This window comes from Colletotrichum scovillei (assembly GCF_011075155.1).
Source record: "Colletotrichum scovillei strain TJNH1 chromosome Unknown Contig00011, whole genome shotgun sequence".
NCBI classification, from domain to species: domain Eukaryota; kingdom Fungi; phylum Ascomycota; class Sordariomycetes; order Glomerellales; family Glomerellaceae; genus Colletotrichum; species Colletotrichum scovillei.
In genome coordinates this window covers 859,734-887,510 of record NW_023336269.1, presented here as the reverse complement: position 1 = coordinate 887,510, position 27,777 = coordinate 859,734, and the positions used below count along the sequence as shown (strand labels likewise).

Below are 27,777 nucleotides of genomic sequence, written 5' to 3'. Positions count from 1 at the left end.
TAAAGTTGCTTGGAGACCCTTGCTTCAAGCTTCCGAAGAAACGGCTTTTTAAGATGTCGTGATCTATCACGTAACCGCTTGAAGCACACCCTTTTGGGGCAAACCCGCGCGGATGGACGTGCAGAGGCGGACATGTTTGGATTTGGGCGAGCCCTTAAAGCTGTAGACGGACGGTGTTCCTTCCGATGGCACTTGAGCACTTAAAGACCCTTATCCTTCGTTCTCTCAAATAACTACCGAGACCGTTTGAGCTAGTTCCATTTGATCGTCCTTGAAGAAAATACCTTATTCACACGTCAAAATGCAGCCTACGGAGATCCTCGCCGTCTTGGCGGGAACATACCAGCTTCTCAACACCTCAGCGTAAGTTGACTTCGAATGTGCTGGTTCAAAGTACAGGATTGATCGAGATCTAACACTTGACTTGTGCAGTACACGTGATGGAGTCGCTGTGCCAGACCGAACATACGGTTCCAACCCCGTCGGTATCCTCTCCTATAGCAAGTCCGGCTTCATGTCCGCAACGATCACATCAACAGACCCCGAAGACCGGCCCGCCAATTTGACATTCCCCTTCGAAGATTCGCAATCAGATGCCGACTGGGCCCTTGTCGGCAAGCACAGCATCGGCTATGCCGGGCCACTCAGAATCAGCGACGCATTCCCCGCGAACGCAACCTTCGGCCAAGTCATCCACGGACCCTTGACCGTCGCCAACGTCCCATCTATGGCCGGAGGCAGCCAAGCGCGCAACTACACACTCTATGAGGATGGAAAGATTCTGCGCATCTCTTCCCAACGAGATGGCGGCAATCGCGGAGAGCTCTGGTGGAAGAGGCTGGACTAGAGGCAGGTGCCGGAAACCTGGCCCATGGCGATAATCCGGAGGAGCCAGTGGTTCATGAGATACCCATCTTTTCATTTCATTTGATGAGCTTCTAGGATATCAAACTTAACAACGTTTCGCTACTTTATACTTTCTGCCTCCTGTCTCAAAAACATTTCCCAGTACTTTAGTACTTAGTATGTTGATGCAAGCAATTTGCGATTAACCAGTCGCCTCCCCCGGACTTTACAGGACACTTCATAGGTAACTACCTATGGAATGAGGGGCAGCGGCATACAAGCCAACATGCACATGCACTTCCCAACGTCCAATAACGCTACTCTGACAACATCTCGCTAGTTCAAAGTTGATGCGTCTGGATAAGATGTGACGTGGTGATGAGCCCGGGGGAAAGAAATGTATTTGGTGGTAGTACTTGCCAAGCCTCTCTCTACTCAATGATTTCTGGTCCTTCACTGAGACGCGCGAATATAAATAGGCTCCTTGGTTTTCTTTTAACCAACCAGCGTCCTTTGCGCTGAATTTCGCTTCACGTGACTTGTCGTAGATATCATGCAATTCGCCAGCTGGAGCCTGCATTGCATAAGAAGATTCGCTACTCTGATTGGGCTTCCAGCCGCCTGCAACATTCACGGGAACGTGCCGCGGGCTGTCGGCGTGCGTGGCCATTGCCAAGATCTTCCAGCTGATAGCCTGACCTATCGCTCAAATCATGCAGCCTCTTGTGATTTGATCTCTTCAGCTTCACAATCCGTACGAAAGCGGGGTCGCTGGAAATATCAAGACGAGAAGCATTCCTTCGCTGCTAAGTCGCTCTCATCATGGCCGAATTAGCGGCACTTGGCGTTGCAGCCAACATCATCCAATTCCTAGAGCTTGGGCTCAAAGTCTCCGCCTCCATCATGAGTACATACCGCAGTATCACCGACGATGGTTTGTTACCACGATTAGTCGAACTAAAAGCCATGGCCGAAGATTTGCAGCGCCGCTGTGTTCAACTACAAGCAGACGCCACCATCAAGGTGGATGATGGCATGAAGAGCCTTCTGCAGCTTTGCAAAAAAACTTCGAAAGAACTTGTTAATGCGGCCAGTGGGCTAACGACTGCTATCGACTGCAAGTACCCAAGGTTAACAAAGGCCAAACTCTCTGTCCGAGCATATTTCAAGGAAAACAGTATCATCGACATTCAAAAGAGACTACGGGAAATCAAGACCGCAATCTTTGAGGGACTTCAAATACTTCTGTTGTTAGTCATGTCTCTCTAAAAACCTCGCAAAGCTAAGACCGTCTTCTAGCCAGCATCGTTCCGAGGTATCTGACCATGTACGGTCATTGGGTGATGCTTCAGCAGCCTGGAACCGTGCCACCAATGCTAGGCTCGACCAAATGTCTAAGGACATTGGCAAACTTTTGGAGTCTGAGAATGAGGTCTCATCTACGATAGAGTTGGAAGCATTTTCTTTGATGCTCTCCCGCTTCGTAGAGGACGCGAAACATCAGGGCAATATTTTGCAAATTCTCAAAAGCCTGCGATTTGCACAGATAATTGAACGACGGACCGAGATCCCCAAAGCTCACCAAAACACGTTTGAATGGATTTTTCAAGAATCCACCAATGTCAATTTCTCTTCCTGGCTCCAAAGCCCCAATGGCATATTCTGGATTACTGGAAAACCGGGTTCTGGGAAATCGACACTGATGAAGTTCGTAACTGGGCACGAAAAGACGTATCAGCTAGGAAACATTTGGGCAGGCCCGCATCAACTTGTCATTGCCAGCCACTTCTTTTGGAGTATCAGAAATGGCCTTCAAAGTTCCCAAGAAGGTCTTCTCAGAGCTCTGCTGTTCCAGATCACGGTGAAATGCCCGGAACTCATACCTGATGTCTTCCCGGAGAGGTACGCCAGTCTGACACACACGCTTGAACCTTGGACAATCGAGGAGTTAATTAGTGCCTTTGAACGTCTCAGGGGCGCCTCGTTATCTACGAAGCGCATCCTGATGTTCATAGACGGGCTTGATGAGTACAAGGGCGACCACAAGGACTTACTCAAGTTTCTCGACAACATGGCTCACACTTCTGGCATAAAGATTTGCTGTGCAAGCCGGCCATGGCGGATATTCGAAGATGCTTACGGCAACTCCCTCACCCGCATCAGGATGGACCAGCTAACAGCTCAAGATATGGCAATCTACGTGCGCGATGTCCTAGGACAGCATGACCATTATCAAAGTTTACTGAAAACTCATCAAATGGAGGCTACGAATCTGATCGAGATTATCTCGCAGAAGTCAGAAGGCGTTTTCTTTTGGGTTGCTCTGGTTGTCAAGTCTCTCGCTCGCGGATTAGATAACTGGGACGACCTCGCAATATTACAGAGGAGAGTTGCAGACTTTCCTTCTGATCTCGACGAATTCTTCCAGCGAATGCTTGACTCTATCGAAGACGTCTACAAGGAAACCGCATATAGAATCTTTTCCGCGCTGTTGATTGCAGACATGCCTATTCCCGTGATTTGCTTCATGATCATGGATACTTACTTTGAGGACATGTGGAACTCTAAGTCTACAAAGCAAGTATCCAGATCATTGAACACAACAAGCATATCTTTGACGAGTAATTGGGACAGCATTTTCAACTCGTCGGTCGAAATCCAACCGGATGCCGAAGAAGCTCTCTACCGGGGAGATCAAAACCCGATCAATCGGGGTTCCAGCGTACCATCAAAGACTTCTCGTGAGCTCAGTACAGAGAAGCTTTTGACTCATATGTGGACTCATTCGGACGGGCCAAGAAAGAGAGATCAGATTTTGGTTCGATGTTGCGACTTGGTCCAAAGCTGGGAGGTGGATGCGTGTGAGCCATTCAATCTGAGAATTGGATTTCTCCACCGAACAGTGGCAGAATTTCTTCAGCGTTCCAACAGTTATCAGTCGCTGGTTCCACTCAAACACCAACGTTATTGGCTTGCGAGGTCATTCGCAGAATCCGGTCCACAACTGGGAAAACAACATGAACTGGACGAAAGTAATGTCGACATCTGCATGGGCTTTGTAAACAGGTCTCTTCACACAATTGAGCAAGCGGATATCTATGACATATTAGCCTCAGGCCCGGGGCTTCTCAATATCTGTGGGAAAATGATGGACAAATTGGAGACCAGCCTCGACAGTCCAGGTGCTTTGGATTCTTTCCGCCTAGCATGCCAGATCTGGGCAAGAACAACTGTTGCGGTGGAAGCCGCTTTATCAACACCTACGCAGAGATTGCCGCACAGAAAGCATCTCTTTTCTGCGGTGAGAAGCGTCCTGAAAGGATCATGGCATGTAGAGGCCGGTGACCCCCCAGAGATATTTTGGACGAAATTGGTAGATCTGTCGCTTCTCCGCTACCTTCTTTCTCGTGTCGAACTTCCCGACGAGCAGCCTGAACTATTGGCTGAGTTTGGAATGTTTCTTGATGGATTGAAGATTGATCGTGGATTGGGTCGCCCGCTGAATGCATTCGAAGCCTGCAAATTAATGATTGAGTGCGGTGCAGTCCTGAGCCGCAGAGATCTCGAACATGAAGCGGAGGCTGACAGCTATGTCTCGGTGCCGACGAGTCGGGAAACGATCGAAGCTATCCGAGGTCTAGAAATCTTTACCGAAAAAGGGATCTCCGATTTAAGCGAGGCTTTCCCTCCAGAAGCGATAGGAATGCCCACCGTAGTCGAGGGACCAAGATGGTGGTTCATACCTTTCTTCAGATAAATAGAATGTATGATCATGGAATTCTACAGCCAACAATGAAAATTGCCTTGATATCAACCTGTTTTCAACCCTCGATACACAGAAAATACGGATGTACAGCTTTAGTCCTGGGATTACTCATTTCAAGATCTCTTTTACAGTACAAATCGCCAAGTACATTAGTCAATCGCCTTCAGCACGTACTTGTCCTGCCAGAAACGGTCATTGGCAACCGGTTCATCACGACGAACAGGAGCATCCCTCTGCTTGAGGCTCGAAGCAGCCAAGTACTCGCTACGCTTGACAGCCGCCTTAGCAGACACATCGCGCTTAGCAATGCCTCCGTAAGCACACTTGCCACCATTGAAAGCAGCGTTCGCAGTAGCCTTCCAGATCTCGGTGACGTCCTTGATCATGGGCAGAGTCCAGTAAAGACGGCAGTCAGCCTCCTCGCGAACGTACTGCGCAGGGATACCATCGTCCACGTTGTCCCTCAGGATCTGGTCGCGGACGTTGACGGCTGCCGCGAGACTGCGGTTCAAGGGCAGGTCGGTGTAGCGCGCAAAAGCGGCCTTTTGCTCGTCAGTGGAGGCGTAAGGGAGGAGGAACTCGGTGTAGCCGTAGATATTACTCCAGTCAAGGACCTGAGAGCCCTTGATGCCGCCGACACCCTCAATGGGTCCCTCAACAGGGAGACCGCCGAAAGCAACGGACTTGACGCCGCCGTGGAGGCGGAGGAATTCGGAGGCGAGGGTGCAGGTGGAAGCGCAGACACCATCGTAGAGAATGATGATGTTCTCGGCGGCGAAGGGTTGGGGAAGGCCGGTGAGGTTGCCGTACCCGTTGATCTCGATTCCAAGACCAAAAGTGGCGTTGGTGGTCGTCAAGGGGTCGTTGAGGTTCCAGCGCATGAGGTCTGTGTAAGAGGTGTTCTGGAAGACCTGGGGCGCGAACTTGTCCTCGTAGGAGGTGAAAGGCTGGTTGGTGAGGTTGTAGTCGTAGCGCCAGTTGAACCAGCTCTCAGCCAGGGAAATCAGGTTCTCATCATCGCTGGTGTAGATGTCCACATCAGCCACAATGTCGGAGACAATCTGGGCTGCGGCGACGAAGCCGTCGCTCTCCTTCCAGCGGGAGAAGCCATCCTGGTCTGTCTCGGGGAACAGCTGACGGAAGAAATCATAGCCCTGGAGGATGTAGCCGCCGCCGTTTTGCTGGAAGTCGATGACGAGCTTGGTCTTGCCGGCGGAGAGGGCGGCGGTGTAGAAGTCCTGGGCAACCTTTTGGAACTCGGCAGGGCTCTCATTCTCGAAGGCAGTCAGGACAATGACGGCAACGTCCTCAAAGCCTTCGCCCTCAAGGTAGTAGCCGGACACAACGCCGTCGCTGGTGGTGACGACGGGTTCCGGGTAGCCTGGAAGGATGGGGGTGGAGGCATTGGAAGGAGAGGTGCCGGACGGGGTGCCGGAGGCCGGGCTGAGAGGGTTGCAGAACTTGGCGTAGAAGGAGGGGCCGTCTACGATGCCGGTGAGATCCTTCTTGACCCGTGCATGGTTCTCGAAGGTGACCTCGGTGCCGTTCTCGAAAGTGAGGGTGGTGTTGGCGCCTTGGTAGATGTATCTATATTAATCATGTTAGTACGTTCCAGTAACTCATTTGTTGAATTCATCCAACCTACCTAACACGACCGCCAGAGCTGAAGTAGCCGTTGCCAATTCCGGTAGCCTGTCCAGACTTCTCAAAGAACATGGAGTTGTAGGCAGAGTTGGCATCACGGTTCCAGTTGGCCTTGTTGACGGTGTCCTCGAGGAACTTGGAAGCCTCGATGCCGTTGATAAGCTTTACTGCGGACGCAGTCTCGGGGGTAGAGATAACCTCCTCTGAAAACGAGTTAGAAGAGCCTAAATAGATTCACCACCGTCGAGTCAGAACGTACCGTAGATCTTGATCACGGGCAAAGATGAGCCATCCTCGCTAATGGAGACCAAGCCCCGCTGACGGGTCCACTCAAACACCGCCGTGAGCAAGTCGGGATAGTACACGAAGTGGCCGTCGTGGCCGGGGCCAAACACCTCCTCGTAGAGAGCAGACTGGAAGGCGTATTCGCTGGTGTAAACATCGTCGACCAGGTTCTGTCTGATGCTCGAGGCGGCTGCGAAGAGGTCGTATGCCGGGAAGTCGTACTCTGGTGGGGGATCCGCCTTGTAAGCAGCGTCTAGAGCCAAGTTAGTTGAGAGTTCAAAGTTTCCAACAAAGTCGTCGGGATATGGACTCACCACTCTGCCACTCGAGGTATGGGAACAGAGAGTCCACAAGCTCAATGGCAGCCTCCTTTCCGAGAGGGACGGAGTTGAGGCAGTCGTAAGCCAACTGAGCCGGTACAGTCGGGACAACTACAGCGCCACCCTTGTCAGTCTACGTCAATGGGGCATATCGTTATCGGGTTTCCAATACCAGTCGGAGCACGCGCGTGCTGAGAAGCCCAAGCAGCGCTCACGGCAGCACAAGGCTCAGAGCTGTTGCCCGGGATCGTCGAGTTGGGGAATTGCGCGACAGCGAGGTCAGCTGCGCTGGCCAGCAAAGCCGGCACGGCAATTGAGGAGCTGCGCATCTTGCCTATTGAACGAGAGTAACACGACACAACCTCTGGCTATTGAGTCGAAAGCTGGGCTGCAGTCTCAAGCTCGACAGACGCATGCCCGACCGCCCGCAGACTGCGGCGGCGCGTCTCTTATACCACTCTGGTACTGCATCGAGACCCCCATTGTAGTCGTCATCCACTTCTCAACGACAGTCGACCCGAGGGACAAGCCGTTGTCGTTTTTCTGGAGACTGTCGATGTCACCATCGGATGTCGAGTGGGCGTTCATCCCAATCGCATGAGCTTGTTTTGCTCTCATCACAGGAGGAGCTAGCTCAAGATGGCAGGTCGCATGTACGAGGTTACCACAAGACTGGGGCGCGACCCCAGTTGCCGCAACTCTTGGCCTGCATATCTGCACCCGAGCGGCGGTAGGCCGGGGAGCAGTGCCTCACTCGTTTTCCTACCGATATTGGACGCGGCCGAAGTTGGAAAGTCGTTGACTAAAGATGAATTTTGAAGTCCGTTACTCCGGGTCTGAGTCGAGTCTAAGAAGCTGTAGGGCCTCTTAGAGACTCGACTTACGAGCCCGAGTCAGTCTTAGTCAACCACCTGACTAAGACTCAAAGAGTCTGACAATTCCTCGCCCAGAGGTCGAATAGAGGGGTCTACGCGCAACGGATGGGGGGTTACGAGCTGCGAGACGGGAAGCTACCTTGTTATTAGCACGAAAAGACAAAGATCGGCAGCGCTCGTCTTATCTATCAAATTAGGGGTGATATCCTACCGTTACCGTTGGCCCGTTGGTCTGTAGACCGTTGGGACCTTTGGTCAGCATAAGAACTTTTTTTTTGCTCTAGCTCCGGGTTGCGGGGGCACATGGGAATAACACCTGCTGAAGATAGGTTAGACCGGTAGGCAAAGGTCCCTGGTCCCGCGGCAAACAAGTGCCGTGTCAGTGTCGCAATTCACACCATTGGCAACGGTCAACGGTGATCTCATCATCTCATCTGTGCCTGGCGATGCTCTCGGCCCGGCCACGCGATAATGGGGAGCATATCTGGGCATTCCCCACCCTGATCTTGTCCATGTCATTTTGTTCGATTCAGGCCTTCATCGAATTCTGCTGGCATTCCGATTGTCAAAACAATCGCACAGCGTCGAGGCATGGAAAAAAGGTATCATTGGCATAAAGTTCAATCTGCATGTGAGCTTTCAGCTGCTGTTTACCTGTGCCTTAGACTATTACTTAACTGTTTCCTCGTGACATGCATCAAATGGAGTTAGGTCAAAGACAAAAGTCCTCGCAATTAACGGCGGTTTAAACTTACCTAAAGAACACTAGTGTTTTAGACCCTGGTTTGACTCTAGTTCCGATTGTAATTGATGGAGGCTGTCCTTGAATATCCAATGAACAGTGGTACCAAACACTGAGGATCAACTACACTCGCTCGAGTGTCTCTAGACTGCAATGGATAAGGTAGTGAAGGTCGATCTTGCCTGAGACATCACATGTTGCGTACTTAGATAGGCGAAAATGAATTCAGGCTCATTTACGACATTTATGATATTCGTTAGCATCAAATATGATACAGCAGCACGCGTTCGAATGGCCTGCTCCGAAATTTCATATCTTCGTAATCATTTAATAAATAGTAATTAGGTTTTGAGCAACCTTTTTAAACGAACTTCTTTGCACTCTCTGCCTCGGTTGATATTTGGTCTTGCCTATTTTAGCATTGGTAAAAGATACGCGTATTCCATGCTGGATGGGTCTAATAAAGAAAACACAAGGGAAGTCAAAGCTAAATCAAAGTTTCTCGCGGAACCGCTCAACTCGCAGTTTTCAATCTGATATTTCTGCGGGTAACTTTTGATGTCGCAACTGTAGGAATCCCTCGATGCAGGACAAGCATGGTGCATCTTGCTCATACAACACGAAAGAATGAATTTGGAACCGAGGCTCTATCGTATGTTAGAGCTCTATCGTATGTTTCTTTGACATTGAAGTTGGATTTACGTGGGTCACGTGGGCAATTTGAGTATTTGACCGACGGGATACGAAGGTTTACAGGGAAGACACGAACCCAAAGAAAGTTCGAGGTCGATCATAGTTGCCAAAAAAGGCCCCCAAACTCTATTGTCATAGTCATTCTGTATCGATGCACGGTGGTATATTAAGCGGCTCGCTTTTTCCTGGTATAATTCCACAAACTCCCTAAGCCATCATGGTGTCCAGTCGTAGTATCGTGAGTACCTTAGTGACGCGCCGGCCAACTGCAGGTGTGTTTCGGCGTGAACGGCGTTTTACTGGGAAGGGTCAGACTTGGGAACGCTGGGCAACTCAGCCGCGATAGCTTTTGCCTCCTCTGTTTCCTTCTTGGAAGGGCCGGCCTCGGTCTTCTCCTTGGTGGCTGGCTGGTCGTCGGGAGGGAAGAAGACACTGTTGAACGAATGTTAGCAAGACAAGTTACTATGCAAAGGAGTTTCAAGATCTGCACATACGGAAGGGTCTCGTTGTAGGCCCTGACGTCCTTCATCTCAAAGGTGCAAAAGACAATCTTATCCAGCTTATCGCCATCCTCTCCGTCAAGGAACTCTCTGACAACCTCAACAGCAACGGGAGCCGCCTCCGTGCTCGGGTAGCCGTAGACGCCGGTGCTCAGCGCGCTGAAAGCGATACTGCGACAGCCGTTCTGGACAGCGAGCTTCAAGCTGGTGCTGTAGCAACCCGCAAGCTTCGCTTCGGAGTCGTCGGGGTTAAGCTCGTCGTAAATGGGGCCGACGGCGTGGATGATCTTCTTGCTAGGGAGGTTGTAGGCGCCTGTGATCTTGGCGGAACCGGTGACGCATCCGTTCAGGGTCCTGCACTCCTGGAGCAGTCCTCGGCCGGCTGCGCGGTGGATCGCGCCGTCGACGCCGCCTCCTCCGAGAAGACTCTTATTCGCGGCATTGACAATTGCATCGACGGCGAGGGTGGTGATGTCGCCTCGAACAACAGCGACTTTTTGGTTGTGCGACGCATTGTGGGGGAAGATGGCCTTCGAGGTGGCATGGATCTGGCCGATCTTGTAGAGGAGCTCGACGGTGGGGATGTCGGCGACAGCGGTGGTGACCATTTTGACTGCTTGACGGATTGGCATAGGCGAATTTCAAAATTGCTGATTCGGGTTTGGTGTCGATAATTTGGCAGGTCTAGGAGCGGGCGCGGCGGGCTGCTTTTGAGGTGTTGGTGACAAAGAAGCAGCCGACTGGAAGCAGGAGAGGTGGGAGCCCATGACGAAAGACCCCGCGCTATTTCGAGCTCAATGGGAGCTTGGTCCAAAGCTGTTGGCAGCTTATCGCACTGTTATCGGCAGTGGGGTATGTACCCCTGAGGTCACGAACGTGTATCTTTAATGAGTTGTTTCCTTGGAATGCAAGGAAGCCGAGAGTGTGAAATGCTGAAAAGGATGAATCTTACTATTCATAACACAACCGCATTGCCTTTTTGAGTTGAAGGCGAGAGAATTCAGAGCTGGCCATCGAGACATTTTGAAAGGGTCGTAAAACCTCAGCGACCCCAAGTCCTTCGAGGTGCCTTATCGCTGACCGATAAGGTAAGATACGGGTGTTCGTTATCTTATCGGTTCTTTGTCGCGTGTTGCAGGCCCAAGTTGAGGGAGGCACGCTGTGCCAGTGCAATGACCCCTCGTTGGGTCCATTTGAGTCATCCCCGCCGCAAAAGAAGACCTGGAGTGTTGCCCCGCCACCACAACCACACATTTTCCACGACGTGAGCATCTCGTGGAACCCAATTGAACGAATTTCAACAATTGAACGACCGCAAGGTTCTCTTTATCTTTGACCAAGCTTACCTATCAAAAACCCTTTACCTCCGACCGAACACCGCAATCATGGCGGACGCTGCTGCGGACCCCACCGCCAAGTTGGCCGAGTCGACGGCCAAGCTCCAGCTCGACGAGGAGACGGGAGAGATGGTCAGCAAGGGCGAGCTGAAGAAGAGACTGGCAAAGCGAGCGAAGAAGGCCGCCACGGAAAAGGCAAAGGCTGCCAAGGATGCTGTCGCAAAGGCGGCTGGTGCTGGCGACAGCAAGCCCGCCCCAAAGCCCAAGGCGAAGCCTGAGGAGGTCGTCCTCGACCCGGAAGCCATGTTCAAGCAGGGCTTCCTCCAGGAGGTGTACAAGGAGAGGCCGTCTGAGAATGTCGTGACGCGTTTCCCTCCTGAGCCCAATGGCTAGTACGTGAGCCCCAATGCTTATCTTTGTCACGCCATTGACGTCTTTCCCCTAGCTTGCACATTGGCCATGCCAAGGCCATCGCCGTCAACTTCGGTTTCGCCAAGCACCACGGAGGTGTCTGCTACCTGAGATTCGACGATACGAACCCCGAGAAGGAGGAGGAGAGATACTTCACGGCCATTGAGGAGATGATCAGCTGGCTGGGTTTCACACCGTACAAGATCACGTACTCGAGTGACAACTTCCAGAAGCTGTACGATTTGGCAGAGAAGATGATTACGTTGGAGAAGGCATACGTATGCTACTGCGGTGGTGAGGTCATCTTCTGCATCAGATACTACCTGCTCTCCGTTTGCTAATCAGTCAACCTTAGACACCGAGATCAAGCTCCAGCGTGGCGGTGAGAAGGGCGCTTCTCCTAGATTCCGATGCGAGCACGCGAACCACACCGTCGAGGAGAACCTGCAGAAGTTCAGAGATATGAAGGACGGCAAGTACAAGCCTAGGGAAGCCTTCTTGCGCATGAAGCAGGATATCACCGACGGCAACCCCCAGATGTGGGATCTCGCCGCATACCGCATTAAGACCGACACGCCTCACCACCGCACAGGATGGGATTGGAAGATCTACCCGACATACGACTTCACGCACTGCTTGTGTGATAGCTTTGAGGGCATCACTCACTCACTCTGTACAACAGAATTCGTCCAGAGCCGTGTTTCGTACGAGTGGCTCAACAAGACTCTCGGCGTTTACGAGCCGATGCAGCGCGAGTACGGTCGTCTGGGTATCACGGGTACCGTTTTGTCAAAGAGAAAGATTCTCAAGCTGGTTGAGGAGAAGATTGTGCGTGGCTGGGACGATCCCCGTCTGTACACTCTGATCGGTATCAAGCGCCGTGGTGTGCCCCCTCGCGCGATTCTCGACTTCGTTAACGAGCTGGGAGTCACGACGTCTGTCTCTGTCATCCAGATCAAGCGTTTCGAGCAGACTGTGCGCAAGTACCTCGAACGGACCGTTCCCAGATTGATGATGGTCTTGGACCCCATCCCGGTTGTCATCGAAGACGCTGAGGCTACTGACGTGGAACTTGCGTTCTCTCCCAAGGACCCCAACATGGGTTCGCACACGATCAAGTTCACCCCGACTGTCTACATCGACCGCGCCGATTTCAGAGAGGTCGACAGCAAGGATTACTTCCGTCTGGCACCCAACAAGACCGTCGGTCTGCTCAACGCCCCCTTCCCCATCAAGGCTACATCCTACACCAAGGATGAGACGACAGGAAAGGTGACCGAGATCCGCGCTGTCTATGACAAGGAGACGAAGAAGCCCAAGGCCTTCATCAACTGGGTTGGTACCGAGGGTACCAAGAAGGTAGAGGCCCGTATCCACAACTCTTTGTTCAAGAGCGAGAAGCCCGACGACGCCGAGGGCGGCTTCCTCAACGATATCAACCCCGAGAGCGAGGTCATCTACCCTGATGCGCTCATCGAGAGCGGCTTCGATGAGGTCAAGAGACGTGCACCCTGGCCTGAGGCTGCGGGTGAGAGCGAGCTCGGCAAGGGCGGACCTGAGAGTGTTCGTTTTCAGGCGACGCGCATTGCCTACTTTGTAAGCCACTCCCGAGTGAATAACGAAATTTTAACAGACGGACTAACACCCCCAATAGGCCATTGATTCTGACAGTACCGACGAGAAGATTATTCTCAACCGTATTGTGTCGCTGAAGGAGGATGCTGGAAAGGTCTAAGTTACAGCTATCTCCGGGTTTGGACGTAAAGGTGGATGGATGGGATTTGGGGAGCTTTCGGAGTTGCATAGATGGCGGGCTTGATAATACCAAACAAAATCCCACAACAAGCAATGTGGTGAATCAGAATCGTTTTGTCGCAAAGATTATTGATTGGACTTTCCTTCAAGTGATTCATTGCACTTCACGATACGGGCTCTTATAACAACACAACACCTTGGATTGTCGTTGCACACCCCACAAACCACCATTACCAAATCATCAGGTTCTCCACGACGGAGTTGCGAATAATACTTTGGAAAGAATGAAGTTCAGTCGATCATCCCGGATACTCGGGGCAGCGTTGGCCGTTGGCTCGATATGTCTCGCCATGCCTCAAGAGGCATCGCAGGGCTACCAGCCATCAGCACCGCGAGTTGGCGAGGTACCGTATGAGCAGTCACCTTACGAAGAGACACCCTACAGTGAGACGCCACGCGAAGACTCGCCGGAAGAACCCTCGCATTACGAGCAGCCACGCGAACAACCTTCGTACAGAGAGCCCTCATACGAACAGCCACCGCGGGAAACGCCCTCATGTGGCCACACTCCCTACGGACGAGACCCGGCCGTCTCCATCATAGAATGGGAAGTCGGCAGCCCGGCCCTCTATGCAGCGCGCTCCGTCGACGACCCAGACACATGTCCCAAGGGAACAGGTATATATCCCCTTCCCTCCCTTCTCCGTATCTTATTCCCATCACATCCGTCTCACATTGCCTTTCAGAATCACCACGCTAACACCTCTCATAGTATCCTGCAACCTCCCCCGCAACTGGAACTGCTGCACAAAATCAATGCCCTGCTGCGGACCAGGCTGCTGCGCCCAGGGCTTCGACTGCGTCGACGCCGCCATCGGGGTCTGCTGCTCGCGCGGCAAGAAGCTTTGCGGCGGGATGTGCGTGAGTGGAGAGTGTTGCGGCGTTCAGGGCGGGTGTAGTCGGGATGAGAAGTGTTGGATGGGGAAGTGTTATCCGAAGGAGAGGGGTCCTCCGGTTTCTTCGGGGGCCGGTGGGGTTGTGCCGCCGGTGACGGGGGGTGCGGGGCCGGTGAGGGTTGGGAAGAAGAGTGGGGAGGGGGCGGAACGGGGGAGGAGGGATTCGATGTTTGGGTTTGTTGTGCTTGTTGGAGTGTGGGTTGTTGATGAGGTTTGGGGGGGGGTTGCTTTGGGGGTAGGGGGTTTGGGTGGTGTGTTGTCTGGTGGTAGGGTCAGAATAAGACGGAGGGAAAGGCGTTCGCGGAGTCATTGGAGTTTCTCGTGAAAGTTCGGGTGGTAACTGGACTTCTTTGTATATTGAATACCTGCTGCCCGCGGAAACCTCTACTAAGATAATGGACAGGAACCTGTATCCTCAGAGGATTCGGTTTGCTAGTGTCCCGGCTTTCAAGAATACACGTAGCTCCGCCTCATCCACCAGTACTTAATTCTCATTATTGTAACCGGGAGAGCTTGAGCATGTGAGGGCGTGTAGGATAATAACGGCCAATGCTGGGCCGGCGAGGTAGAGGCCACACGGATGTTGGTTAATCAAAGCTCTCGTCCCTTCATTGCCCTAGACGGGATGCGTAGACAGATAGAGGGGCCTCTAAGGTAGTTAACAAGGACTGCCGTCCAATACAAAATGTGACATTCAGGGTCCCTTCACAAGCGTACAGTCAGCACGACCTACGGATAGTCAGCTATCGTCAGCTTCAGGACCCCTGACGATTGGAGGGCCGCCCCCATTTCAGGGTGTCCCTTGTTACACCGGTTGCCGGATTCAGCTGACCGAAACCCGTTCCTCACTTAAAGACAGTTTCTCCTGTGGGTGGATCGTTGCACCGGCGGGAAATCGTCCCGAGGCAAAGAATTTGTTGGTTATCATAATCATGACGGCATTGCTAGATTGCTGGTTCCCCAAAGTCGTGGTACTGGCTGCGTTGGATTGATGACAGACAATCAATATGATGCTTCCAGCGCAGACAAATTCGGATCGGCGCTGGCGATTGCAACAAAGTTTTCTCTCGAAATATCGAGAAAAAGTTTAATGGATGATATGGGATAATCAGCTCCATTATATCCGTCAGAAAGATTGCGTCGGAGTACGGAACAAGCTGCAGGCCGAAGAGTGAATGGCGTCTTTGCACTGAATCATTTCACTGGTAAAATGGTCAGTCACATTGGGATAAGTGACAGCGAACGGGCATGGCCAGATGTTATCTGCAATTCATGGGCGATAGACTTTTGGTATACTCCGTAGAGAGGTGCTCATCACACCGGTAATTATTTCGGACGACGAGGATTGTTCGTTGAGTTCGAGGTCAGTTGGCGTGAGTGAGAAGAGCGCAGGCGGAGAGAGTGATCGTGGAAATTGGTGGTGTGTGGCTGAAGATAGCACGTAATCAGCGTCAGGGAATCTTTGGACGGAAGGTACCAATTGTGAGGGCCGATTCGCCCGATGGCAGGTTGGGAAGGCCGGACCCAAAAGGTTGGGTCTTGGCGTTCTTTCCGGCGTCACCGGCGAAGCGTGAGAAGTGGCCGGCCGGATAACCTTAATCGGGGGCCGGGTCTGCAGACGGGCCCGTGCCTCTAGGGAAATGGGAGTGAGGCGGGCGCATCTGATTCGTGGCTCGCCTGATAGGGCACAAGAGTGGATTGCTAGTCCCTATCCACATGTGATTGATAACCAATCAGAATGACGGTGCTCAGAAGACGGATTAGAGAGGTGGATTGGTGGGATTCGGCCTGGCCCTTGGCCCTTGCATGGAAGGACCAGGGATGAATGAGTGACGCCAGGGAACCCCCTTGAAGGAAGAGAAAAAGTGTCCAGAGAAGAACAGACAACGTATGCGGTGTTCTTCTTCTTTCCCCCCCTTCTCAATGTTCAGTTGCTGCGGTCTGTTGCCCTTTGCTCGGAAGATTTGAACTGTCATCTGAGAACATGCGGCGAACTGGGGGTTTTGGGCAACTATATTTCAGTCAACATTGAACGCCCTATTAATCTCGTTCCTTAATCGAGTCATTGGCTCAAGTTAAGATGTACCGCTTCATTTGAATGAGATGATCCTCTCTTTTTGAGTTGAGTGAGATTATCCACCCACCGGCCGAAAAGAACTTTCGTTTAACACAGGGAGAGTAGGAAAGAAAAAAAAGCGAGAAAAGAAAAAAATGCTGGACCCTGCTTGCTGTGCCGCAAATCCCAATGTCACTTTTTACCACGATGTGGTGAGGTGGTGCACGATGGACACTGGCGGCTCGCGTGCGGCGCAACAGGCGGGGGAAAACGCCCGGCTAAGCGGGCAGAGGTATGCGAGAGCTCCAAATGGGTTCTAGTCCGAGGCCAACCTGGCAACGACGAGTTGGAAATACGCATCAAATTGGGTCTTTTTCTGATTTGGAGACTCGAAGGAGCTTTCGTGTAATGACTTCTCGTTGGACGACGCATTGTGACCTTGTGTGGAGTTTCTGGGTCAACTTTGCAGTTGGTTTGTCAATTCGTCTTGGTGCTTACTGGCGCAATTTTAATCGCGGGATATGGCTGAAAAGGACATTCGAAAAAGAGACACCAGCAGGCAGCCATTTGAGACTTTTCTGTCTGTCCCTTTTCGGCTGTTTGTAGCACCGAACTTTCGTCCCTGCCATTTTTTTTCTTCTTCTCTTGCCTTCTCATCTCATGCGCGCCCAGCATTTGTCGCCCGGTCTCGCCCTGGGTACTTGGGAGAAGGTACGAAGTGCTCTTGCCTTCTCTACCTCTCTCTCCAGTCTCCACCATACCTGCGTGCTTGCCTCACGACCGCTGCTCTTTCCCTTTGCTTGTTTCTCCCCAGGGTACCTACCTCGTGTGCTCGCCTCCTTCCTTCTGTGTCGCCGCGAATCCTTCCCATCGTGGCCCCAATGCTGTGTGGTTCCTTCCTGTTAGTTTAGCCTTGGCTCCTTCTCGCTTGCCGTGAATGCTTGGCTGACGGCCACCTTTAGCCGTGGCTTCTTCTTTGGGGTTCATCCAAACAAACGTGACTGCGCTCCTATCCTTTCCTCCTTCTCTGCAATGTTCGTGACTTCCACAAACTTGATCCTCATTTCAAACCGTACACACTACACACCTGTATCCGTAAACCTTCATACGGTAGCCTCTCGCTGTCTGTCTCTCCAGTTTGTCGTAGAGGGTGGACTGCGCGTTCTTTCATCGCAACTCGGCAACGTCAAGCATCTCATCGACTGCGATCCCCCTCCATCAGGCCGTTTCCACTTCGGTCCCATCTCCCTGGATTGCGCCCTTCCCAACGCGAAACTCTCCGGCACTCGACCACACTCCAGCGATCCTCCCTCCATCGAAGCCATACTCCTCCTCTGCCAGACTTCTAGTCATTCCAATTACTCCAGTCGTTCCCGTTGTCGCGCTCTTCGATTTCCTCGAGAAAGCATCTGTACTCCGCAAAACGTCTTATCAAACGCCAACCACATCCTGGCCGCGCTCACCACCCCTCCACGCGTCCACCGTCACTTCGCTGCGCATTTCACACCCTTCTCAACGGCGATAGTCCCGGCAGCGCCACACTTTAAGCTCAGAACGCTGCGACGCTCCCCTCCCCTCCCTTCCGCAGAGGCCACTCACTAGTCCCGGCGTCATCAAGCAGCACTAGCACGCCCTCCAAGTCTCCATCCCGGGGCCCCTTTGGTCCCTCGAGGGAAAAAGTCCACGTCGTATCGCCCGCCGCGATATACCTACGGTGACTTGGAGATCCCAGTCGAAGCTGGAAGGTACGGATAGTCAGCCTGCACACACCTGCTTACGCCTGCGGCCTGCTTGGCTCGCCCTTGCAACCTCGACGTTCCACTCAAACAGGCCTTCTGGCGACCCGCTCCTACTCCGGCCTAGGTATTGCTGGTCGCAGTCAATCTATCTGGCTGCGTGCCTGTCAGCTGGTCTCGTCGAACAAAGAGGGTCCCATTAATAGAAGTCCATTTAGGTAGCTAGAATGCCACCTTCGTCGTCGTCGCCACCCCCAATCCTCGCCATTACGGCCACTTATCTACACCTGCTGGCCCAACACCTCCCCCGGCCCATCTACGAAGTCCTTCAAAAGCTTCACAATCACATTGCGCGCTTCTTCGCCGCCGTCGCATCCTCTGCTATCGTCGTTCGCATACACTCGTTTATCCCTGCAAAGATGCATCGCCCGCTGGGCTTTTCGGCCTTTCTGGTCACGTTATTCTTGATATTCGGACTACCCGTCATCCTCGCCCAGAGCGAGCCGTTCCACTGTTATCCGTACCCGCCCGCCGACAAGCTCGCCAGCCCCTTCATCACCCTGCAGCCGCACTGCTGTAAGGGCTCAATCGACAACAAGCTGAGAGTAGGCACCGACTGCGAATTGGCCAACGGAGGCAAATACAAGACAAAGTTTGGACAGGATCTGGGAACTTGCGCGACGGGCTGGGTGGACGCGTGCTGCATGCGACTGGTATGCTCACACATCACACTACTCTTTTCGGAGTTATCGCTAACGGCTGACCTAGCATTACCCGCCCGAAATTGCCCGACCAGAAATGTCCTACTGCGATGCAGGCTTTCTTGTCAAGGCCGAAGCCAAGAATATCATCGATGCCCGCAGCTGGAACCCGGAGAAATACGGAATTTGATGATGGAAAAGTGAGGATTGGAACGACGATTACATGAACATGGCCACGATACGGCGAGCTTTGCTCGATGACACTCAGCGACGGCAGGGTCAGGCTAAACGAGTGAAATATGGGACACCTCCACGGCCGATGATGCCCCAGGATATCCGACGTGGGGCGAGAGATCGAGCGAGACCCAGCGAAACCCCAGCGGCTCCAGCGAGTCATGGAATCTCCACCGCCGCAACGATCCGAGTGAAGAGCGTATCAGCCAGGAGAGCAGGAGCACTCAGAGGCCGCCCTGCCCTGCCTGGGAGGGAGGAAACACACTACTACCTAACGACTGGCGAAACACAGGCATTTTGGCGTTCTGCGGGCGACGACTGCATTATGATGGCACGATTGCGACGGTCGCCATTGTTCGAAACAACTTAGGGCTTCCGCATTATATACCCAGGGTAACTGATTTTCGTTACCTACCATTTGCATCCTATCTTGTACAAAAGCAGTCAGGATTTTTAGACGAGGGGCCGGAAGAGGGGGCCGAGAAGAAACGAAACACAGATGATTGACTGCCGGAGGCCGTGTGTCACCATGGTCTGGTCAAGTTCACCTTACTTATGTATACCTAGTCTGTGTGTGTATTATTAGGAGTGTCTCATGGTTGTCAGTCAATCCGATCTCCACCCTTTCGGAATGGTTTGGTCCTCGTCAGTTCTCATCGGACCTGATCATCGCCCAGTCTGCCCAGTATCTAGGTGTTTTGCTGCCTATCCTTTCTGATGGAGATGGGCACGAAGGCCATGGCGTGAGAAGCTGAGCAGAGTTCAATATGTGACGACGAGTCAGCAATGCGGTGTCGTCTTGTTGTCGTCCAACTACGGGGCGTCAAAGCCTTTGGGAAATGGCCTGACCGTCATAGTTGTTCACGCCCGACCGAACTATCAAGTGGCGATGGTGTCGGGTTCGGTATGCACGTGTCACCCCGCGGGGTAGGTAGGCACTGGGACGAGTGGCGAGCGGTTCTATCGGCTGCGACGGTCCGCCCTGTGAGAAGAAAAAGGTTTGGACCAGTGCAGCAGACTGGCGAACTCCTGTAGGTGGTCCATGTTTTTGGGGGGTTCGAGACTTGGATTGAAGAGATCCCATCGGGCAGATTACTCGGGACTTGGGACCCAGGCGAGGCATGGCAGCGAAGATGGCGAACTCTGCCCGTGGGATACGCGGATCAACGAGGGAGCCGATGACATGACTTGATATTCCGACTGGTTGGTTCGGGTGGCCAGCAAAATTGCAAGATCACGGGTGGGCAGGATAACTCTCCTGATTACAATTCCCTTTTCTGCCTGGTGGGCGTTTGCAACAGTGCCAAAACTTGGGGAGAAGTTTAAGGGTAGCAGTGTATGCGATTCTTGTAGGAGCTATAAAGCGATACCGAAAACTCAGAGTTCAATTGGATGGGCTATGGAGGTAGCTTAGGGAGATGGTGATGATAGTAACCATACGGAGTAGTATCGATTCCCATACCTTTAGAGGCGCTCAACGCTCAGCACCGCGTAAGAAAACACTGCGCTTTCATGATGAATCCACAAGACCGCTCGCCTGCGTACTTTAGTCAATGGCCGTTCGGACGGTTATACTTGATTGAATGCGAGTACGACAAGGCTTATTTTGAGGTGCGTCTTTCTGCAGGTTGATGTGCAGCTATGGGGCACTTTGAGCAGTGAAGCGACTGAGGCATGCACTTTGGTAAGGTACCTAACTTCTAAGGTACCTTAAGCTTTGCTCGCAGGTCTGGCTGCAGCTTGCGGGTACGTATTTCTTCAAAACCTCCCACCGAGAAGACGGGGGATCGGATTAATCGGTACGTATCGTCCATTCCGATCCGACCTCATCTCCTCGAATGCGCCGGAAGAGATGTTCCTGTTTCATCTTTTCTTTTCGTGACACCTCAGGGCACGACTCTCCTCCGTTGAGTTGAGCGCAAACTGCCACTGCTTTCAGTCAATACATCCGGACGGTGTCAAACCCCCTTTCGATGATGATTGTGGTTTCTCCTGACGTTTCCAATTGGACGATTTCCTATCGAAGGGAAACTCTGGACAAACCATCAGCACCCCCTTGTTGACCCTGGGTGGTCTCTTTACGCTCGTCTGCGTGTCCCTGCTAGCTGCAGATCACTCTCCAATCTCCACGTTCTTCCTCTGTTGGTTGGGTGGAGTGGAAGCAACACCCAGCTCGCAACATGGTCGGGTCTGTCCGTTTCGCCGCACGGCAACTGGGCAGCATACTCTAATGTAAAGCAGGTGGGAAGAACTGAAGAAGAGGAAGAAGAAGAAGAAGTCTAAGTGGACTCTTTTTCTTCAGTTTGGACACTCTAACACAATCGACAGGAGTCGAGGGGACAAGACAAGCACACGTCGAAACCGGGGTCTGTGACACTCTGTCACACAGCCGCCACACGCGGCAGTTTCACCGTGCCCAGTCGGGACCAATAACATTAACCTCCCGTTAGCCTCCAATGCCTCTCCCGACGACCTCTCATGACCTTTGTCCAATCATCTTCAACTTCCTCAACATCGCCCGTTCAGCCAGCCTCACATCCCCCACGGGCGCCCGACCAACCTGCTTCTGAAACTGGCCCGTTGCCTCTGCACGTCTGTCTCCCCAGGCCGTGCTTGAAGTTTCCTGGCAAAGTCGACAAGTCGTTGTCTGCCAAGCGGCAGTAACATATCCCTCCTAACCCCGTATTGGGATGAAAGCCACCATCAGAGAACTTGGAACGCCGAGGTGACAGAAGACAGCGACACAAGACAGCTCGGCACGATCTTTGATGGGCAGGCTGGCAGGACTGACTGGCGTACCAGCCGAGCGGCGTCTTCCCCGCCCACCGCTGCCCCTCCACCCCTCTTCCCTTCTTCCCGTCTAAGAAGCGTTCGGGTTCCTGATTACTTCTCTTATATCATGCGAGAACCTGTGATCGTCCGCGGGGTTGGAGCAAGGCTGTTCCCTTCCCTTCTCCTTCCGAGCCCTTAGATTGGGTCTCTATTTCCCCCCTTCCCTTGTTCTTAATATTCTTATTCGACTGTTACCGACTTGCCTCACCCTGGGCTGGTACCAGTCAATGAGAGGCCGACTTGAGAGAAAATCCCATCCGGATTCCCAAACATTATTCATGCAAAAGTGCGCGTATAGAGTAACACGGCGCCGGGCAACTCTTCCCTGCGGCTCATCCAAGGTTCCAGTTCGTCAGACAAGCTAGGTCGTTGCCACCACACACTCTCGCTCCGTGCTGGCTTGCTGGCTTTGCTAGCTACCACCATCTTACTGCCCGCCTTCTCCGCTCTTGTCTACCGTTCTTCGCCTCAATTTACTCGCAACAAGCGCGCTCTTAATCCCAATTCTAATCAAGAGGATCGACAAACACCCCGACCATTGATCTTCGTTTCCTCCCGCTAAGGGGGCGACCCAACGAGAAACAAAACAAACAGAGCCGCTTGGGACACCAAACACCACAACGACACTCGGAAGACGATGAATTTCAGTTGACGCTAGACCCCGTCTCCCTTCCCTCAGCTCCCCCGACTGGACTTGTCTGTTGCTCGAGAAGACAATCTCGCCTGCCTTCGTCTCCTCTGATCAATGGCATCTGAGGCAAGGGCTAGGGCAAACGTGCCCCGCAGAGTAGGCAAGCAGACCACGAATGGCATGGACTCCTATCATCGTTATGTAGCAGAATCAAATACGCCGCCGCCGCCGCTGCCGCAAGGGGACGTCGTCGCCCGGCCGTATACCAGTCACTCCCGTTCCTTTAGCACGCCGCGTCCCTCAATAATAGAACCGTCCTCGTCAGGTAGCAGCAGCGATGCCGATAGACCAAGACCGCTACCGGTGCCCGAAATCACCATCAGTAGCCCAGGCAAACCGCCGAGGGCCAACCCTCGATACTCATTAACGCCTCGCCAGGCAACTTTTCCTCCGATAAATGCCCAAAGGCCAGCGGTGCCAGGAGTCAGGCCACCTCCGCCCGCGCAACAAATACCACCGGCCCCACGAATACAACGAGTTCAACCACCACGACCAATCGCCTCGACACCACCAACCACGGCCGATTCCGATGACGTACGAAAACGAAATGGGTTAATCGACGTCGCTCTGCCGTATCGACCGTTTTATCTCCAAAGGAGGGTTCTCAGCTCGTTTGCGGTCCTCTTCGCCGGGCTGATGGTAACCGTAGAAGCCGTGTTGGACCTATCAAACAAAAGAGGAGGACTCGGTTCGCCAGACCATGGGTTCAGATATCTATGGCAGTACGGGTCGGCCTTCATTTTCACCTGTATCGCCGCACTATGGGCGAGACCCGAACACCAGGCAAAAGCCAGCGCGCCGTGGCTTCGGATGGCAAAGGGACCTGCGAGTGTGGACAGGACCCTGATGCTCGACTACGTCTTCATGTTTGAGCCATGGACCATTGCGAAAGCGACAAAGAACCGGGACTGGCTCGTTGCAGCCACGGCGTCTGTCGGTCTGACGCTCAAACTCATTATCGTCATCGCCGTGGCGCTCGTCAGCCCAACGTTCCAGATTGTGACTGCCCGGGGCGCGAGTTTGAACCTACACAACACGTTTGTGAACGATCCCACCGGGCTACGGAATGCTGGTGCCCTGCCTTTCTTCACGATGACAGCTCTCCAGACGAAAGGTCTCAACTTCCCGGATGGTACTTCCAAAGAATTCGCCTTCCAGTCGTTTTCTGCGGACTTGCCCGCGACTGCTGAGCTGAGGACCAACGTCGACGGCTTCCAATCCGAAATCGAGTGTGAGCCAGCACAGTTCACCTTGAACGGTGTCCAGTTCATCCAAGCTTCGGACGTTCAGCTCAACGCCACTGTCTCGACTCCGAATTGCACCTTGACGCAAACCATCCCGAATATGGCGCTGATTGGCTTCACGCTCCCTACCTTCTTCATGGCATTCCAGGCTGGCACGTGCGGAAACTCACCCTTCCCAGACGATGGAAGGGTGGTCGTCATGACGGGAGCCATTCAGATTAACGAATCCAGTGTGCCAACGGAGAGCGACATTTTCAATGTGCCCATTTCGGGTGCTGTTTCAAGGTCTGCAGCACTGATATGCCGCCCATCATACTTCCTCACGAGGGTTCATGTCACAAAGAACAACACGCAACTCATCAAGATCGAACGAAACCGCTCTGCAGCGAACAAGACCCTCGAGCTGGTCCATCCTTGGGACATTGTACAAGGACACTTCAACTCCTATCCCACTGATTCGCAGATCCTCGCAGCGATACCAAACATCAACAGTCGGTACCCCGGCATCGCCATTGTTGCTTCCGACGCCGTCATGAACTCGGCTGTCGCTATGCAGATCAAGGACTACGGGCTTCCTCCAATCGAGACGTTCCTGAAGACGGACAACCTGACCCAGATCTCGACAGCGTACTGGAAGCAGTATACTGCTCTCGTCGCACGTAGCTCACTAATGGGCGAGACGCAGGAGAAATCCACCGGTACGGCCATCATTATTGGAGAGCGGCTCAATGTTCGCCAAATACCAGCGCATCTCCTTTCTGGCCTACTGGGCTTCGTTCTAATGTTGGTGTTGGCTGCAATTGCCCTCGCGCCAGCAAGAGGCTTTCTGCCCCGCGACCCAAACACCATTATCAACATGGCCACCCTCCTCGCTCATAGTCGCCAGCTTCTTCAGTGTCTACGCGGCACGGGTGCTGCCGACACATCAGTCGTACGAGAGAAGCTGCTCGGAACGAACTACTATACCGGCGTCGAGCCCTACGAAAAGGCCGAAAAGGAGGCGAGAGGATACTTCAAGATCTTTGGGGGGGCTCCGCCCCCTCAGAACCAGCCGGTTGAGTTTGTACGAAACGCCGACTGGAAGCATCCGCTGCCGCTGAATCCATGGGCAAGGTTCGCCGCCGTGGTGACTATGATTGGCATGATTGTTGCCCTTGAAGTTGTGCTTCGTATTTCCAACGCACACGCCGGCATCGCGACGACCAAGGCCAATACCGACAAGCACTTTCTATGGACAACAGGGACTGGAATCATTTTTGGTCTTGTGGTGCTGTACCTCGCCGCCGCGGACTGCGCGACACGATGCCTTGCGCCGTATGCGAAGCTGAAAGAAGGGGGGTCCTTTGAAACGACGGTTCGCCTTGACTTCATGGACAAGTCCAAACATAGAATCCTGTTCGATGCCGTCAAAACGCAAAATATCGCTGTCGTGTTCACCACCACCGCTCTGATTGTCTCCTCGCTCCTGGCGACCTTTTCTGGGGCCCTCTACAGTACAACACCAATCCCATCTACGCGGCCAGTAAACCTTCAGACTCTCGACAGCTTCATCAATGCATCCTCGCCTTGTCCGACCTGTACAACCGATACTCTTCTGGCCTCCCTGATTCTCGACGCGAACCTGACCTTCCCATCGTTTACCTTTGAGGACCTCAACTTCAATAGTCTGCAGCTATCGGAGCCCCTTGATATGCAGGACGGCGCCGGAACCATCATCGTAACGGTCCCTGCCCTTCGCTCGCGGCTCGATTGCAGACTCTACCCGCAATCCGAGATCAACACAAACTTTACTGTCCCTGACTTGCCGAATCAGTTTTCACAGGACATGAAGGTCGACATCGCCGGTGAGCCGTGCCTCGATCCTTCAATCCGGTCCAACGCCGTCTTACCGCCGGGCGTCTCCCCCTCTTCCGTCTTCGGCGTCGCTACACCACGGTCCGCTGCTTCATCGCAGTGCTCCGATTTCACCTATGTCTGGGGTCAGCTTTCCGACAGCACCCCCATGCAAGTGGGCTATATCTCAGCCATGGGCTGCAACGAGACGCTCGAGACTGTAACTACCAAGATCCGCCTCACCGGCGCCTCGCTGCACGTGGACACCACCTACCCGCCCATCGTCCAGGAAAACACCGCCAAGCCTATCAAGTTAAGACTGCTCCCCTTGCAGTACGGACTCCTCGCCAACCTCACCACAGGCAATCAGCTTGATCCGTTCTTCAGCTCCCTCGTCACATCGCGATTCGCGGTGCCCGCGGGTAACCTAGGCGATCCGGGCCTGGGCAAGAGCGGTCTTGTAGCGGATGCCATTGTCCGGCAGCACGGCATCCTGCGCGCTCAGAACCTCAACGTCAACTCCCGTCGTCGCCTCCCAGACGTGACGGCGCAGCAGATTATCCCCGCCATGCTCGAATCGACGTCTGTCACCTCTCTGCGCCGTCTGGTGCAGGACACCGCCTCGACACGCATCATCCAGTCCGTGCTCGGTCTCCTTGTTGCCTTGACGCTCGTTGCGTGGCTTCTGACGCCCGGGACGGATACCATCCTCCCGCGGAACCCGTGCAGTATCGCTTCCGTGGCGGCGCTGCTGGCCGACGGCAATGTATTTGGGTTCTTGGGCCGTGGGGCGGAGTGGCAGGCGACGGAAGAGATGAAGCGCAGCTTCATGGACGGGAGCCACTTGATGGGGTTCAAGATTGGGTATGAGCGGGTGAGGAAGCGTAGGGGCGCGGAAGACGTCAATGGAGTGAGGGGAGACGGGGATATGGCGTACGGCATCAACGTAAAGCGCGGGGGCGGGTGGGGTGGAGGTGAGGATGTTGGGCTTGGGATCTTGGCGAGGGTGAATGGGGCGCAGAGGGGGTTTGTTAGGGGATGGGGGAAGATGTGAGTTCCTTCTCCTTCATCACCCGATTTCTTCTTTCTTCTTCTTCTTGTATTACATCTGGTTGGTTTGTATAGTACCCTGTGACCTTTTTGGCGTTTTCGTTTGTCCTGGGACGAACTTTTTGGGAGCGGGATGATACCACACGCGAGACTTGATCTTTTGGGAGAAAGAAAATGGGAAAAACGGGAACCATGGGGAGTCTCGGATTTGAGATCGTGGGTCTCTTTTCATTTGTATGTACTTTTATTTGGTACTAGTACTTTTAGTCTCTTCAATGTTTACACATTTGGATGGGATTCCTTGTTTCCTTGCGACGTGTAGAAGAAGTATCACGGTCGATGTGCGGTGTTGTCAAGGGGAACTTCTTCCCCCTTGAGTGCTGTCTCGGATTCTTGTCGCTGTGATGCCAAGTCTATAGTGACAGCAAGGAATCACGACTGTAGAGTGTGGAAGAATTCGACCTCGCGAGACTTGATCCGATTGCGATAACATACATCTTACCCGCAAGAGTGATTCCACCTGTCTAGAGAGATGCGATTGAGATACCGATACAGAGAGCGGTCCCGAATGTAACCTCTCTCTCCCCATAAGGCTTCCTCTCTCTACCAATCAGTCGTTGGGGAGTGGACTCAGCACCAACACTTACTTCCTTAGCAGTGGCGGTGCCAGCGACGATAAGTGCTCTTCTACTAAGGCTTTCGCTGTCCCGTGTGCTAGTTCGCCTACCGTAAAGTGCCCAGCGCCAGATGAGTCTTGATCCCGGTGCCGATCGATCTCGGCAAAGTGGGTTTCGTGCTGCGTGCATTCGGGTCCCTCGGGTGCGTTGGGTCTCGGGGGTAAGCGGGGATGGGGAGGACGCCGATTCAATGGGACCGAGGAGCCGTCGGGGATTTTGAAGGGGGATTTGGGGATGGGAGGGTTTGTTTGGTGGAGGTATATGTGAGTGTATACACGATAGAAAGAGAATGGAAAGGGGGTGTGAAGGAGGGAGTTGGGGTGGTGGTGGTGAGGTGGACGAGTCTTGGCTGCGGGAGACGAGCGCCTCGAATCGCGTCTGGGGTCTTGGCGGGTTATGCGAATTCTAGAAGGGTAGCCGATTGGAAGCGGGCGGGTGTGGCGCCGGGAAGGATGGACGGACATCACGGCAGATGAGCGATCGTGGATTGCATCATGGGCTTTGGGGATGGAAGAGATGTGTTGCGTTACGGACAGGAAGAAGTAGTATGTGAGATTTTTCTATGCTGATTTTTGTTTGGATATCATGCTGTG

The 27,777-nt window shown here is 53.3% G+C and overlaps 7 protein-coding genes across 7 annotated transcripts; 5 read left to right on the top strand and 2 right to left on the bottom strand.

The window, feature by feature from the left end:
* Nucleotides 1-301: 301 nt before the first annotated feature.
* HER10_EVM0010181 (uncharacterized protein) lies at nucleotides 302-847 on the top strand (the record flags this gene model as incomplete). Its single annotated transcript, XM_035479649.1, has 2 exons — nucleotides 302-363; nucleotides 433-847. 2 exons carry the CDS (start codon nucleotides 302-304, stop codon nucleotides 845-847), a joined length of 477 nt encoding a protein of 158 aa, XP_035327217.1.
* A 757-nt stretch (nucleotides 848-1,604) lies between these two features.
* On the top strand, nucleotides 1,605-4,603 carry HER10_EVM0012285 (uncharacterized protein; the record flags this gene model as incomplete). The annotated part of the gene is made up of 2 exons (XM_035481683.1): nucleotides 1,605-2,096; nucleotides 2,146-4,603. Exons 1-2 carry the CDS (start codon nucleotides 1,669-1,671, stop codon nucleotides 4,601-4,603), a joined length of 2,886 nt encoding a protein of 961 aa, XP_035327384.1. The 5' UTR covers nucleotides 1,605-1,668.
* A 158-nt stretch (nucleotides 4,604-4,761) lies between these two features.
* Nucleotides 4,762-7,193, bottom strand: HER10_EVM0008444 (uncharacterized protein; the record flags this gene model as incomplete). Its single annotated transcript, XM_035477967.1, has 5 exons — nucleotides 7,034-7,193; nucleotides 6,856-6,972; nucleotides 6,516-6,794; nucleotides 6,258-6,459; nucleotides 4,762-6,199 (listed from the first exon to the last, which is right to left on the bottom strand). The coding sequence occupies exons 1-5, from the start codon at nucleotides 7,188-7,190 to the stop codon at nucleotides 4,762-4,764; spliced, it is 2,193 nt and encodes a 730-aa protein (XP_035327057.1). The 5' UTR covers nucleotides 7,191-7,193.
* Nucleotides 7,194-9,288: 2,095 nt separating this feature from the next.
* HER10_EVM0002877 (macro domain-containing protein) lies at nucleotides 9,289-10,431 on the bottom strand. The gene is made up of 2 exons (XM_035472570.1): nucleotides 9,666-10,431; nucleotides 9,289-9,603 (listed from the first exon to the last, which is right to left on the bottom strand). Exons 1-2 carry the CDS (start codon nucleotides 10,301-10,303, stop codon nucleotides 9,468-9,470), a joined length of 774 nt encoding a protein of 257 aa, XP_035326652.1. The 5' UTR covers nucleotides 10,304-10,431; the 3' UTR covers nucleotides 9,289-9,467.
* A 407-nt stretch (nucleotides 10,432-10,838) lies between these two features.
* Nucleotides 10,839-13,283, top strand: HER10_EVM0004342 (glutaminyl-tRNA synthetase). Its single transcript, XM_035473991.1, has 4 exons — nucleotides 10,839-11,400; nucleotides 11,454-11,713; nucleotides 11,775-13,015; nucleotides 13,074-13,283. Exons 1-4 carry the CDS (start codon nucleotides 11,057-11,059, stop codon nucleotides 13,152-13,154), a joined length of 1,926 nt encoding a protein of 641 aa, XP_035326773.1. The 5' UTR covers nucleotides 10,839-11,056; the 3' UTR covers nucleotides 13,155-13,283.
* A 4,731-nt stretch (nucleotides 13,284-18,014) lies between these two features.
* Nucleotides 18,015-20,301, top strand: HER10_EVM0010578 (uncharacterized protein). The gene is made up of 2 exons (XM_035480034.1): nucleotides 18,015-18,635; nucleotides 18,691-20,301. The coding sequence occupies exons 1-2, from the start codon at nucleotides 18,150-18,152 to the stop codon at nucleotides 18,811-18,813; spliced, it is 609 nt and encodes a 202-aa protein (XP_035327239.1). The 5' UTR covers nucleotides 18,015-18,149; the 3' UTR covers nucleotides 18,814-20,301.
* A 2,133-nt stretch (nucleotides 20,302-22,434) lies between these two features.
* HER10_EVM0010287 (uncharacterized protein) lies at nucleotides 22,435-26,511 on the top strand (the record flags this gene model as incomplete). Its single annotated transcript, XM_035479751.1, has 1 exon — nucleotides 22,435-26,511. One exon carries the CDS (start codon nucleotides 22,435-22,437, stop codon nucleotides 26,509-26,511), a length of 4,077 nt encoding a protein of 1,358 aa, XP_035327222.1.
* Nucleotides 26,512-27,777: the final 1,266 nt, after the last annotated feature.